This window comes from Parasteatoda tepidariorum, chromosome 4 (assembly GCF_982258835.1).
Source record: "Parasteatoda tepidariorum strain Cologne lab strain chromosome 4, Ptep-v5.0, whole genome shotgun sequence".
Lineage (NCBI taxonomy): Eukaryota > Metazoa > Arthropoda > Arachnida > Araneae > Theridiidae > Parasteatoda > Parasteatoda tepidariorum.
Window position 1 is genome coordinate 5,484,859 of NC_141758.1, and position 21,075 is coordinate 5,505,933.

The 21,075-nt window shown below is 29.3% G+C and overlaps 1 protein-coding gene across 5 annotated transcripts in view; it reads left to right on the forward strand.

Moving 5' to 3' along the window:
• The window catches only part of Snx1 (sorting nexin 1), a 31,509-nt gene that overhangs the window by 8,842 nt on the left and 1,592 nt on the right, over positions 1-21,075 (forward strand). The window contains exons 1-9 of one of the 5 annotated variants that reach the window (XM_016062585.2): positions 2,040-2,237; positions 5,321-5,369; positions 9,178-9,353; positions 9,783-10,023; positions 11,953-12,227; positions 15,220-15,252; positions 16,787-16,880; positions 17,888-18,093; positions 20,919-21,062. In XM_016062585.2, coding sequence (XP_015918071.1) covers positions 2,154-2,237; positions 5,321-5,369; positions 9,178-9,353; positions 9,783-10,023; positions 11,953-12,227; positions 15,220-15,252; positions 16,787-16,880; positions 17,888-18,093; positions 20,919-21,062 — 1,302 coding nt within the window. In that variant the 5' untranslated portion in view covers positions 2,040-2,153. Of the gene's footprint in view, positions 1-2,039; positions 2,534-5,320; positions 5,370-9,177; positions 9,354-9,782; positions 10,024-11,952; positions 12,228-15,219; positions 15,253-16,786; positions 16,881-17,887; positions 18,094-20,918; positions 21,063-21,075 lie in introns of those variants that run through there. The other 4 variants (XM_087160552.1, XM_071181931.1, XM_016062586.2 and 1 more) reach the window with 4 other exon arrangements.

The window sequence follows — 21,075 nt, forward strand, 5'->3', positions numbered from 1 at the left end:
CAGTGTAGGATATACCGGGCAAATGTATACCGGGTAGAAATGTATACCGGGTAGTGGCATTTAACTAGACCTAGTATGACTACACCTTTGGTAAATGTCCGAAATATATACTAGGTCTAGTGCCACTGCCCGGTATTCATTTGCCCGGTATACCCTACACTGATGTTTTTTTAAGGTCAAGTGCCATTGCCCGGTATATATTTGCCCGATACTCCAAACACTGATGTTTCTTCTAATCTATCGTCAGTAAGTATTAAAATATCGAATAAACGTAATTATATCCACGAATAAATTAATATAAAATCGGATAACGTTTTGAATTCGTCATTTTTGAGTGACATTTTGACGAATCGGAGATGTATTTTTTACTTTGCTGGTAACATATATATATATATATATATATATATATTTAAGGGGGAAAACGGTTTATGTCTATGAAAGCTGATTCAGAGAAAAACGAATTTTAAGGTTTGAGAATATTGAAGAGCATGCACATGATAGAAATTGTAAAAATAAAAACAAACACAAATGTCATGAGCACTTATTTACGTCCCCATAAAATTTCAAAACAAATTTACCATGTTTGATGTTAAGAAAGAATAAAATTTAAAAATCGGAGTTGAAAAGAACTATTTTTCCTCGGGAAATTCTTCCGCAGTCAATACTGTTTCACTAGTCTTCATCATTTTCTCTGTATTAGACTTTTCTTTGTTCTCATTGTTTATACATGGTCAAGAACCATAAAGCTCTCGGGGAAAGAATTCTTATTATTCTTTTCTTTTTTTTTGTTTGAACAATTCATATTATTGACCATTTGAAAACATGATATCACCCCCCGCCAAAGAAGAAAAAAAACTTTTTGCTCACAATTATGAAACGTATTAATCGGAAGATAACTACATAATTGCAGAAAATAATTAATATTTTCTAAGTTTATAGCTTTTAATTAAATAACGGTTGTAAATATTTTGAATTGACAAGTTTCAAATTTTTATATTATTTTTATCTATGAAATTCTAAATGACAAATTTGAAATTCGAGCAGATTCAGAACAGTGAAAATTTAAATTTTTTATTTTTTCGAAATTCGTTACTCAGAGCCTATTTAGTTGATTTCCTTAAAATTTTTATTTTGCCATTTGAAATTTTTAAACTATTTTTCAACAAAATAATAATAATAGTAGAAAATTTAATTTTCTGATTAAATTTTTTTGGGGTAAATTTAATTATTAAGAACAGAAATTGTTTGATTCACTTAAATATTTCCAGAAACAAGTTGAAGTAAACAAAACTAAAAATTATCATTAAGAGGTCCAAAATTTTCGCATCTCTCTTTATTTGACTATTAAGACCGTACTTTAAAGATTAAAGCTACAACACTGAGAAACAAAGTTTTTCCTGCATTTCTAAAGGTACTTGATTTTTTTTTCTAATTCGGCTGTGGATATTTCAAATCAGAAGGTAATTTTTTTTCGGAAAGCTAATTTTATTATTATTATTTTTTTCAAAATGATATTTTTAGTTCCGTTTATTGTTTTATTGAATGTTCAAGTTTATACAGAACTTACAAGATTGTGTCCATACATGATACACTTGTTTGCTCTTTTAAAAATAATTATCAGAACAAAAAAAATCATTTTTGAATTACAAAAAAGGAAGAAAAAAACTCTATCCTGTTGATAGAAACCATTTTCAGACTTGAAACCAGTGAGATGAAAATGCCGCAGGCAGTTAACTCAGCTATGTTACGAAACAAAAAGTTAATTAGTTGTCCAGTATCCGCCAATGAACTTATGAAGGTAGTTAGTTTATTTCTTCCCTATAATCTTTATGCATTATTAGTGACAAGTTTTGAGGGAGGATCAAGCGATTCTGAGATGAATCTGAAGGCGGCGGGGTAAATTTAAAACCGTGAGTTCGTTCCTGTCTAAGACATTTGATCGAATGCAGTGAAAATAGCCTCTTTTCAATCAATAGCGCTCTCGAGCGCTGCAATCGCAAATGTGTAAAACTGCAATCGACACTACCGCCACTAGTGGCGTTTAAAGTGACAGCTGATAGCTCTATACTTGCGTGTGTCAGAAATTTTGTTATTGTCTCTCTTTAACTGATATTTGAATAAATAAAAAGTAAAATAGCCGCAAATTTGTAAACATGGCTGATTCTCGGGAACCACCTCCTTACGAAGACTGCATACCTGACGGTGAAAGCGAAGATATCTTCAAATCAGCTGTTGAAGTAAGAAAAAGAATTTGATTTTACATCAATTAGGAACATTTTGAAAAGATATTTAGCTTTTACTAATGTTGACGTAATCAATAAAGAGCGAAATTTCAAGTGGATGAATTGTTCCTCCTATTTTATTTCTTTTGAAAGATTGTCAAACTGATAGAAATTAGATTGTAATTCCTTAAAAAAATTTTGTTTCCTTAATCTTAAAAATTTTCCAGAAATTATTTTATCGAACTATAAGTGGGTGTTTTACCGAATTCTAATTTTTATGAAGAGTAAAGAAGTTTTAATCCCCTAAGAAAGTAATCCTGTGTGGAATGAATAATAGTCTTGTTTCTTAGCATTTACTTTATGTTTTTTTCATTCATTTTAATATGAAATGCTCATCGAAGTTACATGTGCAGTTTATTTCTAATTGCATTTTTGTGTTTTCTTCAAAAGACACTTAATTTTCTCTCAATATCTTTCTTTCTCCACTACCCGTGTTATTGTTGTGCATAATTTTATTCATCTATCTGTGAGGGTGATAAGTTTTGGTGTTAATATTCGAATTACAAATAAGTTACATAGGTAGTATTATTTCACTTAAAAATAAAATTTTAATAGAAGTTTAGTGTGCAAATTCTTTAGATTGAATTTTATTGCACTGTTTCCTTTTTAGTACAATATATTTCATTATTATTTTTAGCAGAAAATGTGGTTAAATTGAAGTGAAAATATTAAGCTATTTTATGATATAACCGTTCATTGAACAGTCTACCCAATTTTTTGATTTTAAGACAAATAATGTTCTACTCTGTAGCGTTGTAATTTTGATCCCAAATCCAGAAGAATAGGGAACTCTTGGATCAAGTATTGGCAGAAATTTGCCTTTGTAAAGGACTTATGAAACAGTTTGCGTTACATGAGGAGAAAAACAACCGAAATCTTCTACGGCAAGGGGAATCTAACCAATGATCCGCCTAGCACTGAGGATATTTTACGTTAGCACTTTGCTTGGTACAAGCCCAATGCGGAATTCGTATCGACCAGCTGTCGTTGAGAGTCGAACCCTGTGTACCTCATTGGAAGGTGAAAGCTCTACCCCCTGAGCCATCACAGCTCACATCGAGCTATAGTAGCGTTGTTTTTGTTCTTTAAAACTACTCGTGTATTTGCAATAATGGCAGGATAATTTAGATTTGTATTTATTATTCAGGCCTTTTATGATACATCATTTTAGATGAAATAGTTTTTAGTCTTCTATTTGCAATGTAATCATGGTAAAAATATCGCAGACAAAAGAAATAAATAAGGAGGTTATCGATGCTAAATATTTGTACATGTTTTAACTTGAAAATAAATTTTGCACTTTTTGTAACTCAAACTTATTGTCTTCATGAAAAATTTAAAATAGGAAAATATTTTTTGGTATTAATTAAGAAAAAAAAAGCTAACAGAAAGCAGGCTAGGTTATTTTGACGTTACCTCAATTTGAAATCAATGACATACACATTATTCTTATTACATTTTTACTACTTAGCTTTTGTGCCTGCGTGGGTGGATATTGAAATTTAATTTTAGAAGACTGTACTTTATGAAATGACTGTATATTACGTTGAAAGTTTCAATTTGTTTTCTGACTATCAAGCAAATATTATCACTTTATCGCCATGGTGATTTTATCATTCAAAGCACCACCTCTTTTTGACCAGCTAGAGTTCTTTTATCTCTACTGGAACTTTGTTTGTTGCAAATATGGTTTTAAATAGTTTACTGTTGTTAGTAAGTAAAATTTATCTTAATTTTATATTTTTTGACTAGCTCGAATGCTGAAATTTCAAATGGTGGTCGGTGCCAATAAAGTTTCTATTGTTTCAAGTGACTGTTACAAGCCGGATTTTTAGTTCTATAGAATGTTCCCAAATGCCATATAATCTCTGTAATTTTGTGATTCAAATGTGTAGTTTGTTGTAGCTATTATTTTCTGTTTATTTAATCTTAAATTTTGCTTTATTGGTTGTGTTTATAGCAAGAATTTAGATTAAATTGGTAATGATATGTATATTTTTTATTTATGTTGTAAAAAAATGTTTTTTTTTCTGAATTTTTTTCATTTGTTACATTCTACGATAGTCTTATTCATAAAGCGATTTCTAAGTAGATCTGCATTCCATTAGATGAAAATTTTCCAATTTAACTGTGTTCCAATTTAACTTTTAATTGAATAAAAAAAAATAATAAAATTAACCAAGGAAAAAAAAAATTAATTCTGTGTTTGATAAAGGAGATTTTGATATTAATTTATCATTCATCTTACAAAAAATATATGGAGTTTTGATACAGTAAAATGTTTTTATTGACAATTTATTTGTTTTAAATTAAATGTGTTATTAAATGTTAATTGTATATGAATAAAACAATTAAGGAAGTTAATTGATATTAAATTTATTAAATCAGTAACTCCACCTGCTTATGATTAAATAGTACCTTTTTGATTGAAGTTTTACCCTTTCCCCAGCTAAGTGCCTGTTTAAAATAGTAGGAAATATAAGAATTAATTAAAAAATGTTAGTTATACTTGATTATTATTCTTTTTGAGCTATTTTTTTTTCATTATTCAATTCTTATTCCAAGTATTTTATTTTAATGAAAAACTTTTCTGATATTCGTTTTGAACTATTTTTAATTATTACTAATTTTAAATTATTGTTTTTTTTCCTATTAAAATTGACTGTCAGGTCTAATGAAATATTGATATTTTGTTCGTTATAGTAACAATGAAATAAATTAAATTCTAAATTTATTTTTTTTAAAATTAATACCATTTAAGTTGAACCCTAAAAATTTCAAATGCAGCCAATCTTTAAATGACAACAAATTCAACATTTTATAAAGAGCATTAGATTAAATAGTTGAATGCTTAACCAGGCAACAATCTAACAATTTTTTTTTATTTATTTATTTAAGTTTTGCTCTTTAATTTTCAAACCCTTCGTTATTTTCAAAACATAAATAGATATTTTGATTTTTCTGAAATTTTCTCTTACGCATCAAATTTTTTTTTTTCTCAATTCAGCATTAATATTTTTGAATTTTTATTCTAATAGACTCAAAATAAAGAAATGGAGAGAAATGGTATTGACGATCTCATGAGTGGTAAGTTAATTGTTTTCATATTGATATTTATGCCAATCTGGAAATGATAAGCATGAAGTTAAAAATATTACAAAATGTCTCAAACTAGAAAGGTCAATTCATTAAATACCACAGAGAAGCTCAAATATATATTTAAAACTTGACTTGGGGGGTCATTCACTAATTATGTATTTTCATGTGGGTCTTCTGAGCTGTCAAGAATCCTAACGCTTCATCACCTCATAATTTAAATGTAAGGATTCGTTGAGAATTTTAAGCGTAATAGTTTTACCAGAGGGACCTTCCACCAACTGCCTAAACTTTTTGTAAATTTTAATCGTACTTTAAATTATTCATTTTTTTGCTTATCTCTTTATTAATTATTGTATAATTACTTTTTAAAGTTTCAGTACTTTTAAGGTGTTTTATGAGAACTCAATAATATTTAGAGGCAAGATTTTAAAAAAGTATGAAGTGAGGGGCTTTTAAGTTTAGTTATGTAGAAAAAAATCTGGATTTGACATTCCAAGAAACTTTAATTCATCTTTTAATGACTTTATTTGCAAACAATTGAAATAAAAAATTCAATTAGGTATAATATGAAAAAAGCACAACTACTTCCACTTACTAGGAATAACATTTACCTTTTAGTTTAATTAATAAACTGAGTTTTAAATATGCTTACTAAATTCATAAACTTCGGTAAAACAACAATATAAATTATTTCCAAAGGAACTAGACTAATACAATTCCAACCTGGTGAGTAGCGACTTATAACAAGACACTTCGTTTGATGCTTTTACTTGTTGCTAGAAATCAGGTTCGCAGAAAAGGCTGTTTACTAGTTAAATTTAGTAGGAATAACACGATCTGTGACGTAGGCTATAGTATACCCAATTATCTCAGATTTGTTAAATATTATGAATGTAGGGACCCTGTAATAATTTATTTCTGACAAAAATATTTAGCTTCAATACACATTGTATTTAGATTCTAAAATTATTTAATTTTTCTTAATCATTTCATTAAAAAAAGTACTGAGCCAAATAACAAATAATAATAAAATTTTTTTTGCGTCAATTCACTAATTTTCCTTTCTAATATAAATTTATTAATTATTCTCTTTTTGACTTGCATGACTATGCATGATGTATCAAAACTTTACTTTTAGCCTAAAAAATATCGCTAGTAAAATCTCCTTTATTTCTCCGATGTTGGTAGGTATGTAATAGGGAAAGTTGCTAATTTATTTTAGGTTCTTTAACGTTCCCATTTGTAAGATTTGAAGCAACTGCACATAGTTGTTTTTTCTTTTCTTTCTTTTTAAAAAAAATCAAACCTATCTTTACGTTTTGGTATGGTTTTACAAAGCTATAAGCACACTGTTCATAGCTGTTGAATGTTTTCTGTTTAAGCCTACCTTTGAATTAACATGAATGTGTTGCAGATAGAACAAGAAAAATGACACAAATTAAAATCGTGGGTCCGTTATTACAAAATATTACAATGAATTGTGATGTAACATCTATTGACTGTAACATCATACAATTAAATACATTACACAATTATAAATTAAACAAAAACCAATTGTCTAATTGTTGTAGATGCATAAGAAACGAAATATTTTTTCGTTATTTTTAAAATATAGAATAAATTTATTTTAATTATGCAATTGAGCTGGAAGAGTATTAAATTCCATAATATCCAAGCCCATTGTAAATGTTTGTTTTAATTTTGTTGTCAAAGTTAAGATATTCCAGTACTTTAGTGTCGTTTACTTATGAATTTTTACAAAATCTCTATTTTCATTCATGTAAGTTTGATATTTTTTCATGGATGCATGCATATTTCACCGGAATTGACCCAATTCAAATCTTATGTAAAAATGCAAAATTTCTCTGACTCATTAAATGTATAGAAATTCATAAAATCTTTTTTTCTCATATGAATTTTTCTATTCTGACATATTAAGCCTGTTACTGTATAGATTGCATAGTTATTTTTTCCTGTGTGTGTATTTTATAATTATTAGTAACCTCAAAAATGAATTCATACTGTTCTGTTAATTTGTGGTGAAATATCGAAAACTAAACAAAGGAATTTAATGCATGAAAACTAAAAAAAAAAAAGGCCTTGGAGTTTTATAGTGGTGTTAAAAGTTGAGTCATAATGATTCATTAACTTTGTATAATAATGGTGATGTGTCATAAGGTACAAAGTTTGAGTCATTAGTAATACATTTGACCCTCAAAATTTATGCATACATGCTAAATTATTCATAGGGTTGTGTTAGTTTGAATTTTTCAAATTAGTTAGCAGTTGTAATTACTGTTAGTTGCAATTGATTTCTTGGGATTGTTCATAGAAGTTTTAAATTGTTTCAGAGAACTTAAAACTAGGGGCCGTTCAAAAAGTATGTACATCCCGAAAGGGATTTGCTATTTTGTACGGTTTTGTACAATGGGGAGGGGGGAGGTATTATACAAAGTACGTACATTATAAGCATACACCAAATTTAAATTTGACTTTTTCCTACACATGTATTATACATATGTTTGTTCTTGTATTTTTTTTTCACACGGCGACCACTTGTTAGAATGAGTAAATCAGTTCTCAAAAACTAGTTTATCTTCCGAAACCAGGAAAACGAAGATGATGCAGAGTGGATCGAAGATGAGGATAATCTAAATTTTTCATCAGTCGCAGACAAGGGTAACGCTGAATTGGTGTCTCTCGAGAAGCATTTGGAATGTCCTTGGGAAAATACTGTAGATTAATTGTATTGATTGTAGGAAATTATTACGTTGATCAGATAAGATAGTTTTTTTTATTGATTCAAAAATAAAGTTGGGTGTTATTGTTTAAATAATTTAAATGAATAAATTATTTAAATAAATATTTAATTTTATTTAAAACATAATTATTTTAATTTTTATGAAGAAGGGGGGGGGGTAGACTAATAAAATGTACGTACTCTAAGGGGGGGAATAAGACCGTATGTACGGTAATATATGAAGGGGGAGGGGGTTAAAATTTCTCTATTTTTGTGTATGTACTTTTTGAACGGCCCCATAGTGATAATTTAGGATTATCCCATCAACCTATCAATGCTCCTTAAAATTCACAAATCCGTCATCAGAATGAAAAGCGATTTCCCAAATGAACATTCTAAACACCTTAAATTTATCAAATGATAATAATAAAATAACAAAAAAATGTAAGTGTAAAAATATATAATAAAAAGAAAACAAAGTAAAAACCTATTTTTTTAATAATTACTCATTGAATTATTCTTGACTCAAACCATATATATTATTTAAATTCATTTCGGCTCCCAAAAATCCTTGATAGCTTTTAAAGCGCAAACAAGTCATTATCCTTGTACAGTCGCTGCCACATAAATTCATTTAAATATGAATCCAAGTGTTTTCGGGTAGTTCGGCAGTGTTGGCGGCGCGATATAAAATTTGCGGTCATTGATTCAGAAGCTACCTTTTGGGGATCCTAGTATCGTGTTTGTCGTAAATGAGATAATCCCTAAGTACCAAAATAGCATAAATATGTTACCATCAATGTAATAAATTCAGCATTCATTAAGATAACTAGTCAATGCCCATCAAAGTATAAAATGATTAATATTTTGTAAACTTTTTAAAATGACTAAAGTCAAATTTTTATGCAATCAGTAGGCAAATTATTCTTACATTTCGTACTTTGTCTAAAAGTATTTTGTAATTCTATAGACTGGCAAAATTTCATTCATTGCTGATACTTTTATTTTTTGTATTTTAGAAAGTTGTTTTAAGTCTGAATTGAAAATTAATTTCAGGTGGTGGGGAAGAAGTTAGCCTAGAAGATGATTCTTTTGTACCTCAACAGACACCGTCAAAGTTAGAATTCTGCACCCCTGAGGAAGAATTCACCAAACCCAGTCCAGTTTCTTCTCCTGCTGAAATGAAGATATCTGAACCACCCCAGCCGCAAACTAAGAAGAGTGCAGAAGAGGTTCATAAACTATTGGCTTCTTAACTTTAAGATATTTGACTACCATTAATTTTTAAATTTTAATGATTTGTGCAATTTATTCTTGGACTTTTACCTTTTTTTTCATGAGTTAATTTGTTTAAATTTTATATTAAATGGTTACAAAATTAAAAGAAGTTGTTTAGTAGAAAGAAAAAGTAAAATTTTTTTGGATTAATTAGTGCTTTAGTTTTCATTCTCCAAAACTTAAATGTTACTTAATGTCTTTGTTATTGGAATATTTTAAACTCGTGAAATTAGTTAGTTAAAAATTTTTTGTTGATGTTTTTAACATCAATTTTTAACCATTTAAATGTTAAAAATTAATGCTTAAAATTGCTCAGTGAAATTGTGGCTTTAAAATAAAATGGAAACACTCAAACGATAGTTAAATTGTATTTTTATTTCTAGCAAGAAGAGAATGATCAATTTCTTGAAATAGGTATTTCTGATCCCCAAAAGATTGGTGATGGAATGGGTGCATACGTTGTTTACAAAGTTTCAACCAAAACCAACCTGCCCTATTACAAGAAGAAAAATTTCTCCGTCTCTAGGAGATTCAGTGATTTCCTTGGCCTTCATGATAAGTTGGTAGAGAAACATTTACACTTGGGAAGAATTGTACCGCCAGCACCAGAGAAGGATGTCATTGGTAAAGCATTTCTATTTATAAAGATATAGCAATTGTTTCATAAAATTTATTTTAATATTTATTCTGAAAACCTGTACTTGATATGGAGTAATAAATCTGTATTATAATAAATGCTACACAATCATGTTTAATGATCTGTTTTAATGAGAAGTCCACTTCTGATTTATTTAGTCACTGATATTTATTTAATTTTGAATTTCATTCCTTTATCTTTAATTTTAGTAAGATTTTTCTTATGTTGTCTGGTCCTATAGTTAAAATTTGCAAAATATATGGCCTCAGAGATCTTTTATTTGGGGGGTATATTGAGTTTTTTGGTGATTTTTAAATTTTATCTTTTTTTAAAATGCCTTTTATCTAAAAATGCACCTTCAAATGTTTATCTTCTCTTAATTTTCAGTTTTAAAATATAAAGAAGCTTTCAAGTTGTTTATCAATTTATCCTTTTTTTTTCTTTCTTTTTTTTTAGTTTACTTTTTTTTTTTTTAAAAGAAAATTTACATTCAGAGATTCTTTTTTAGCTTGCCTTTAATTATTTTTCAGAAGGTTGAAATTTTTTGCTTATTTTGTTACTGAATGAGAATTACTTTGTGAAGTATACGCATAAAATAGTAGAGGATAGTTTAAAAAGTGAAGATCAAATTAAGTTATTTCATAATATTGCACATTTTGATTGAATTTAAAGGTGGTGAGGGCCTTTTTCTTCACCCTACCGTTTTTTATTCCTAGTGATAACTCTGTCAAGATTGTCAATTGTTTTCTAAAATGTATTTTAATATTTATTCCATACCAGCTGAAAACCAGTTCTTGGTATACAGTAAATAAATCCATTGTAATTACTGGCTTTTTCTGGTGCTGGATGCAAAAAGCCAGTATTGTAATTACTGGCTTTTTGCATCATGGTTTAAAATTTCCATGTTTTTTAAATCAGATGTAATTATAATAGTTTACTTTTTAACGAGGTGTGTTGGAATTGTCATTAAGCAAATTAGTTTAACTAGAGGTGTTACTAGTAGTTCAGTGTTAATACTTGTGCGTAATGTTTGTTTCCAACTGCTGATTTTTTTAATCGTTCACATATCACGTTTTGTTTATGTGTTACCCTTTCGATGTTCGTCATGTTACTTCTTCACTGTGTGGCCTTTATCGTTAAAGTAAGGAGTGTCCGAATTTTTGATTAATGTGCAATTCTGCACTGATTGTTGTCAGCACATTCACAATGCAGCATTTATTTATTTTTTTTTTTTTTAAAAAACATGAGGAGCATAAAATTTATATCAATTAAAGAGAAATAATAAAAAAAAGGTAAAGAAAAACAGATTTATATTCAATTTTAATTTATTTTTAAACCAAACAATTTAGTGGGGAAAAAAAACCATTTTGGAATGGAAATTAGAAAATGTTTTGCTAACTATATTTTATATTGCAATTTTTTCATTTAAATGAAAATTCTTATTAACTATGCATTTTATAAACCTGATTGCTGCTATTTAGGCATACTGTTAAATATAGAGTAAGAATGTTTCTTTAGTTTTCAAAATAAAATGAATATTGTAATTTAAAATTTTAATTGAAATCAGATTTTAGAGTGGCCAAGGTAAGAGACTGGATATCCAGGTCAAAAAGTAGGTTGCCTTACAGGAAGGAATCTTTAATAGAAGGCCTTGGCCTACTCTGGGCTGTTGTGCAAAATAGGAAGTTATAGTATATTTTTCTCGCATGTTTATTTAAAATATGAATAAAAAATGATTAAATAAGGAGTTAAGCTGTCACATGAACTAGGCATTGTATTTTTCCAAAAGTCTGTTGTTTACATTTCAAAAGTAAAGCTAATTGGTGGGCAGTCCAATGGCACTATGTAACACAACTTGTACAAATGTACGCTCATGAACATGGCGCATATCAATGGATTTTTTAACCCTATTTCAGGTATGACCAAAATCAAGATGTCAAAAGACGATACAGTCTCGTCTGCAGAGTTTGTGGAAAAGAGACGCATAGCTCTCGAGCGTTATCTAAACCGTACAGCAGAGCACCCTGTCCTAAGGATGGATCCAGACTTCAGAGAATTTCTAGAAATGGATGTAGACCTACCTAAAGCGAAGAGTACATCTGCCTTGAGTGGAGCGGGCGTGCTCAGATTGTTCAATAGAGTTGGGGATTCTGTCAATAAGATGACTTTCAAAATGGATGAATCTGATCCTGTAAGTTTCACGATTTTATATGTACCTAGAGATATATATTTGTGTAATTTTCAGTCTTAATTTATCTTGTTATGATCATCAAATTTACTTTTTTGTACATGTAATTACATTGTATAATCGTCGGAGTATTTTAGACTTTTTTCTATAGTCTTATTTAGCTGGATTTGTAATTAAAATTTGCAGTACTGAGTTATTTTAAAAAATGAAAATACATTCATTTTTAGGGGAGTAATTTAGAAAATATATTAATTAAGGGACCCTTCACCTGTTTGATATTTATCAAATGCGGTAGGATTTTTTGTTTTAATTCAAATTTCTTAATTAAAAAAAATCTCATTCATATCTTTATCATTTCATTTAAAATTCAATTCCGGTTTGTTAAATATAATGAACATAGGAACTATATAATAATTTACTTCTGACAAAATTTTGTCTATGAACAGTTTTAAATTTGTAAAATCGGTTTGAAATTTTCCCTGCATGCTCATATTTAAAGTAGCAGAATTGATGTTTATTGATTCTATTAATTATTTAAAAACTCATGTAATTTGCAAATAAAAGCTTTTTCTACAGAATAAAATATTACACTATTATTCACTTTTTATAGATTAGAGTAGTTTAATATCAATGCTTTCTTTTTAAGTCGATGTTTAAGTTTGAAGTGATTAATATTATTTGGTGTTTGTAAAAATTACTTTTGGTAGGTAGACATTAGATTTTGCTTTTAAGTGTAAATAGATTTTCTCCATTAATCTTTTTTTAGAGAAAATACTACTTTTTTTCACATTACTTCCTCGTTTTTTTATTAAATTTTATTTTTTAATAAAGATGTTTTTACATTATATGAGTTTGAAAGTTTTTTTTTTAAGAAATTGATTAAAAGAGTGTCCAAACATAATTTTTTTCTTCATGACCATAACAGCACTGAGTCATCACCACACTGTTAAAAAGTTGGGACAAAATTTGGTCTAAAGCTTGGGAAAATCTTAATTGGCAGTTATCAACAGAATTAATTGTTTTAGGACAACACAACAGGCACCGTGTTACATATGTTATGAGACAACAATCTCTTGTGTTTCTTAAACTGACTACATTGGTGCACAGAGAGATGTCGGTTCAAAACATATGAATAGTTAGCAAAATGAGAATGGATTAATGGTATTTACATTATGTATAATGTGCCAAAAAAAAATGGGCTACCTTGAACAACTTTCAATGTAATGATTTTCACGTTCTAAGACTCAATATTAATGACTTGAGGGAGGGACCTCAAATATGCTAATTAATAAGTGTAGAGCTGCAATGACTAAGGGGATGCAGCGTTCGCTTTCCAATGAGATGAACTGGGATTCGATCCCGGCGATGGCTGGTCGATACGAATTCTGCATCCGGCTTGCACTAACCACAGTGCTGACGTAAAATATCCTCAGTGGTAGACGGATCATGGGGGTTAGATTCCCCTTGCTGTCAAGCTAACTGGAGGTTTTCGTCTCTATGTAACGCAAATGCGGATTAGTTCCATCAAAATGTTCTCCCAAAAGACAAATTTCTCTCAATACTTGATCCAGGAGTTCCCTTGTCTTCTGGATTGGGCTCAAAATTAAAGGCTACAGAGTTGAAAATAAGTAGTCATAAACCTTTATGGGTTTATGACTACTTATTTTTAACCTGTCTTCACCTTACTTTCAACCTTACTGAGTCTATTCCTGTTTTGTCTTTAATTGGGTCGGCTGTTCAACGACGGTTATAAAATAAAATTAATAAGTGCAGATAATATAAGTGTTTGGATAGCTCTGTTAGGACATCTTAATTTTAGATAACAGCAATATCATCAGCGTAATACACCATTATTTGATGTAGTTAATTTTCTGCTGTGTTGGAATATTATGGGTGCAGATAATAGTTCCGAAGATACTCAAAGTTCGAGCCATGATTATTCTGATGATAGAGTATTTATTTGACACCCAGTGGCTGAGTGGTAGTGCTTTACTCTCTCGTGCCACAGGTCTTATGTTGGATCTTCGGACTGGGCAAAGTTCGTATCAGCCTTTCGACCCTTCAGTGGTTGGATAAAATGAGTATCGAGCATGCTTGGGGATTAAACACTGGACGTTTCGTGTTAGGCTGACCTCCCAACTGGATCATCTGCTTCTGCACCCCAGAGCCCTAGATCAAGAAAATTGAGATGGGCACAATAGGCCTTGGCCATCTTTTGGCTGTCATGCCACTGAATTTAGAGTATTTCTTCTTGATTTTCACTTTAAAATTGGTAGGATGAGAATTTGGGAGATGAATGTCAATTGGTAAGTTGAGTGTATTAAGTTCAGTGATAGGTCCTTGGTGCCATACCTTACATACATGCTGACTTCTCCCATTGAAACAGGAATTTCTTTCCTACTAGTTAAGGTGGTAACAGTTTTACAATTTAAATTTAATAAATTTGATTTACAATGAGTTTAACCATCATTGTCTAATCAATTTAAACTAATATATATGGCGTGTGAATTGGATTGACAAAATTTAACATTTAGATTATTTTAACTGGTATTTTACTGCCACTCTAAACATTATGGGATGCAAGGACTCCTAGATTGGCGTCTGTAGGCATTACACAGAAAAAGTAATCTGGTAATCATTTTAAAGCTGTTTAACTGTAACTCCCTTTTTTCATGCCATACCATTAGAGGATTTCTGCAATTTTTTGCTACTGTAGCAAAAAGTTTGCATTAGCATAACTAAGCTGCTTTGAAGGAAATTAGAGTAATGTAAATGTATTTTAATAAATATTGATTTCATTAATAGTAGTTAGATAATTTTGTACACACTTTGTATGTATTAGATTATGAGATGAGAATAGATTTAAGAAGTAAATTTGAATGTCAGTAAAAAATTTCCTTTTACTGATATTTCTTTCTTTAATAATGAATATTTTAATATTTTTAATTGTTTGTCACTTGTTTCTTTCATGCATTCTTCTCCATCTTGAGGATAGGTTTTAATTACAAACCCTCAGTATGCTATACAGGTAGGCTTATCATTATCAGCATGAATTTAATCATTTCTTACCATGTAGTGTAGACAATATGAAGTTGAAATTACTTTTAACAACTTTTGATCTAATGATCAGATATCGAAGATCGTGGAATAAGAGCTCAAAGATTTCCCCTGTTCTTAACTTATGCATTCTCTTTTATTTATTAAGTAACTAATTAGTACTTGGTATTACTGTTACACTTAATTTCTTAAAATTTATGTTGTATTAGTTGTCTAATTTTAAAGTTTTAAGTGCTTTCAAAGTTTTTCCAAAATTTAATTAGGCAAATTAAGTTTGAAAAGTACTTAAATTATTACAATAGCTTTGAAAAACTTATCTTAATGGTTTAAGGTAGGAGTTAATGAGGGGCCACTTACACAACAGGTTGACTAATAAAGGGTTGCCATCATGTTCAGACTTTGTTGAAGTTAATTTAGTTATATATTTGCAGAAATTTTACTTTTAATTGTTAAATTTCATTCAAAACTGATATTTTTTATAAGAAAAAATTCCCTTTTTCACAAAATATAAATTATCAAAAAAATATAAACATTAGGGGGAAAATGGATTTTTTTTTATCTCATTAATTTGAAAAAAAAAAAAAAAACTGCAATTCTCACAGCATGTAAGTGCAAAAAATAAGCACATACATTAATAGTAATATTAATTCAAATTAAATATTTTAATTCTTAGAAAATTTTTAAGGTTTAAGCAAAAATTACAATTGGTTGTTATAACTACTAAAAAAAGGATCACTTAAATTTATGATGAAATCAGTAAACTTGAAGTGATTGCTGAGATTGGAAATTTGCGTATCGTAATCTCATATTTAAAATATTGTTTTTTTTTAAAACCTTGGGTAATACCATAGCAATAATGCTGAAAAAGCAATTGAAAAAAAACATAGATTTATTGCAGAATCTGTACAAATTGAGTGTGTCAGGTCTTGTGTGTTGCAGGTTGTGCAACCCCTAGATTAAAGAGAGCACCTTAAATAGAATTAATTTGTTCCGAAGATAACCTCTTATTATAAATTGGTAAAAAATTTAAACCAGTTAAAAAAACAAACATGCTTTCTGAGAAAAAGTAGGGTTTGTTAGATTATCGGAGTCGTGGTGGCCATGTGGGGATAGTGCTAACCTCCAAATAAGGTGACACGGGTTCGAATCCCGGTAATGGCTAGTTAATTCGAATTCTGCACCCAGTTTGCATCAACCACAATGCTAAAAATGTTCTCTGTGGTAGACAAATCATGGGTTAGAGTCCTCTTGCCATCAGGCTAACCGTGGAAGGCTCTCCTGATCTTCCTCTCTGTGTAACGGCAATCTGTTTAGTGTAGGTAATAAAGATAGATTATCAAATACACAGATTAAATAGCATAGTTGAAGTATTATCCTTAAACTATTAAGATTTTGTCTCAAAGTGTTGTTACAATTCAGTCATTAGTTTAAAAGTTTTTGAAGGTGATAAGTTTTTCATTTTGCTGATTAAATTTGTCAGTATAATTGTTAATTTTTTTAAACAGTGGTTTGAAGAGAAGCAGCATCAGATAGAAAATTTAGATCAGCAGTTGAGAAAATTACACGCTAGTGTTGAATCATTGGTGCTACATAGAAAAGGTTTGCTATTTCTTTTTTTTACTTTTTAAAATCTAAATAAATTTAAAGAACATTATAATTATAAAGCTTATTTTCAATGTTATGTTATCTGTATTGCTTAGAAAAAAATTCAGTGTGTAAGTTTTTCATCAGATTTTTTTTTTTTATTTTTAGAAAGAAAGAGAAAAAAAAATATTAAAAACTATTATGCTTAAATATAGGAAAATAAGTAATTTAGGTAGTCAATATGTTATGTTACAAAAATTTAATGAATAGTTTTTGAAGTGGTCTTTTAATTCATTGTTAAAACTGTAATACTATGAAAGCCTTGCTAATGATTCCATTTATCTTCCAGCCTTTCTAATTAAATATGTTCCGGTTTAACTTCGAGTAAAATTTGGGCAATTATTTAAGATTTCGATTTGACAGTTTTTCTTATTTTTAAGAATAAAGTTTTATAGTACTTAATTTTTTTATTAGTTATTGCACTAGTAACACAATTTATGCGTGTCTATTAGTTTAGTTAAGGCAATTGTTTTTCTTAATAATTACACTTATGTGCAGGAGCATAAATACTTCAATAAAATTCGATCATGAGATGTTTAAAATTTGCTCCATGTGTTTAAGAAACAACTAATGTATCATTTCATTCCAGTGGTGTCATATTAATAAAGAACTGAAATGCATTCTTTTATTCAACTCTAGCTATATTTAGAAACATGTAAAATTTTAAAAACTTATCCATTTGTTTTTATAAAAATTAAGTGTATACTAATATTGAACATAATATTTTACTATGGTTTTTCTATTTTTGTATGTGGTATAACATTAATTTTAATTGTCAAATATTCAGATTTTCTGGTATAAAAAAATAGTTCTGTTAAAATATTGAGCACTAGCTAATTTTGTTAAAATATTGGGCACCAGCTAAAAAATTTTAAACACCCATTCGACTATTTTTTATAGACATCTTTGTATAGTATGTATATAATTTTTCATTTATTGAGAAGATAATTTTTTTTTTTTAGAATTAGCTGCAAATACTGGAGCCTTTGCAAAAAGTGCTGCGATGTTGGGTAATATTGAAGAGCACACTGCCCTGTCCCGTGCTCTGTCCCAACTGTCTGAGGTGGAGGAGAGGATTGAGAGTCTCCATAGTCAGCAAGCTGGTCAGGACTTTTTCTTATTGGCTGAATTGCTGAAAGATTATATTTCTCTTATTGGTGCTGTTAAGGTAATTATTATTTTAGCATACATTATGCAGCAAAAACTAAAGTATTAAGTATATATTTTATGAACTTTTTTTCTAGTGCAGTTTTTGCTAATTATTGTCTTCAGGAGCAGAATTATATCTATTGTTTACAACAAGAGTTTTGATATTCAAAATGCTTGTGCAAGAACTCTAAAACAAGAAACTGAAGCAGAGAGATATACTTGATAATATAAGAACTTCATTTGCTTTAAAAAGTTAGGAAAAGTTGACATGTTTCGACCCCTTAAAAATAGGCACTCATTCTCAAGACTTGCAGGATGTGAATGAGTCGTTCCTGTCTGCTGAGTCTTGAGAATGAACGCCTATTTTTTCATTGCTTAAAACATGTTGACTTTTTCTAGCTTTATAATTTTTGAAACAAATAAAGTTCTTATAATATCAAAACTGAAATGTTCAGCAGGCATACAGCAAAACTTAATAAATAAATGAATAACTCTTGTTAAATTATTACTTATATCTTAGCCGTCATTATTTGCTCCAAATATAAATTGCATTGCTGACTTGCTTTTTTAGCGTTTATATACTCAATTAAAATTAACTGACTGGATAAAAAGCCAAAAATTTATCAGTCATTATTTCTGAGTATTCAGCTTGAAAATACTTGTAATGTATTTATGTAAGACCCTTAACATTCATTTCTTTTGTTTCTAAAATAATTCTAAATAAATAATTATTAAATACATGATGTCCATTAATGTCATTTCTTTTAACCTTCATATCACTTTAGTTATAGAGTGGTATATAAGTACAATAAAGTAGCTATGTGTAACTTTGCGAAATCCCTACAATGCCACTTAGTGTGGTTAATGTTCCTATTTCAAAAATGCTTACGGCATGGAAAGAAAAAATGAATTTAATACAAATAGACACTTTGTAGATATTGGTTATAAGTAAGGCCCGGATTTTGATGACATTTGCATTTTTAGACATTTTTTGTCCTTTAGAGCATTTTTTGAGATTTATAGGGCATTTTCTTTAAATTTTGGGGCGTATTTTGCATTTTAAAGCATTTTTTAAATTTTTTCTAATTTTTATTATTACACTGGCTTCCAAACAATGAAGAAAATCTCTAGGATATTAAAAGGTGAAGCAACATCTTTTCAAATTGAAGAAGAATTGTCACTAAGTGTGACCGTCCTTTTCAAGTACGCACCAATAACATCAGTAGACGTTGAAAGAAGCTTCTCCTGGTATAAAAATTTGCTTTCAAACAAGAGACGCTCTTTTACATTTCAAAATATTAAAAAAAGATTTAATAATCCACTGTAATTCTGATATTTAGTAATATTATGAGATGGAAGTTGTTATATTAATTTAAGTTGTTATATTCATTTAAGTTTCTATACAAAATGAAAATGTTTTGGAGTCAATATATTTTCCTTTTTTTTTTGTTATTTTAGGATATAAAACATATTTGTCAAACTTTAATGAGCGTAGAACAATTATTGCATTGCTTTATATTTTTTTAAACGACTCATAATAATTTTAAAGAGTAAAACATTGTTTTAGTTCAATATTTTTACTTCTATTTAAGTCATGTCATAAGGCATTTTTAGAGCAATTTTCGCATTTTAAGGGCATTTTTTGCACTTTTAAGGGCATTTTTTGCACTTTTTAAGGGCATTAATTGAGATTTTTTAAGTCATCAAAATCCGGGCTCTAGTTATAAGTAATGCTAAGACCAGGAGTATTTGCATTTCCGGCACTGATATTGTTTTGTTATATCACAGAGTAGACCAATGTAAAATAAAAATTATTTTTATGCCTGAACTTGAAAATATGCGCCATCCAATATAATTATACTATTACTGTTTACAATATAACACATTCTTTCAATTCAACAGAACGAACAACAAATGAATTCGGAATACATGATATGATGCAACCCAAAAAATAACAAACAGCAATACTGTGTGTCACTAATATAATCAATGATATTCAAAACATGGCAAACCTTTCACTTTATTTATGGCTGTGATATTTATTTTATTAAACTTGTTTTAGGCTCATGACCTGTTAGAATTTGTAAATGACAGAAAACTCTTATGAATTACGTGTAAATTTAATCACAATAATAAAACTTCCTTGAATATCAAGCCTGTTTACACATCCCTTCATAAAGCATAACATAAATGGGAGAATACACTTTTCCATTTTTCTTCCAGTTTGAGGAATCTTGTTATTGTTTTTTTTTTTTTTTTTTTTTTTTTTTTTTTTTTTTAATGGCGGGCACTTGGAGCTATTGTCCATTGGCCACAGAAAGTGCCAGAACTGCTAATTCTCTTTTCGTTACTCAGTGGGCACCTGTGGCGAAGCCACGGCGGTGGAACAGCATCGCCCACGTCACACTACCACAACCCGTTTATAGGGCGGGTCACATTCACACACAAAGGAGAAAGGACATAGAACACAGATAGAGGGAAAGAAACATCCATGCCTTGCCCGGGATTCGAACCCAGAACCTTTCTGATGCAAGGACAGTTCCCTGCCCCCTACACAGACTGGTCGGCATCTTGTTATTGTTTATATTTAGTTAACCACCCATTCTTCCTTTTATGAGATAAGAAGGCTGACTTGTAAGTTTTCATCAGTCTGACCCTAGAAAATAGTCTGAGTTTAAATTGTCTGACATGCAGCCTGATTTAAGTATGATAGAAGTGACTTACGAGAAAAATTAAGTGTAGCATTAAATATAATGGATCACTATTTAAATGTCTTCACATTTTCGTTCTTTAACGAAATGTTATCTTTTCTAAATGTAATTGTGTGTTTTGTGTTATGGTTAGGATGTTTTCCATCAGCGAGTTAAAGTTTATCAAACCTGGCAACATGCTCAACAAATATTAACTAAAAAAAGAGAACAGAAAGCTAAACTTGAACTGGCTGGAAAAAGTGACAAAGTTCCTCAGGCAAAAGAAGAAGTCATTGAAGTAATTATCTCGA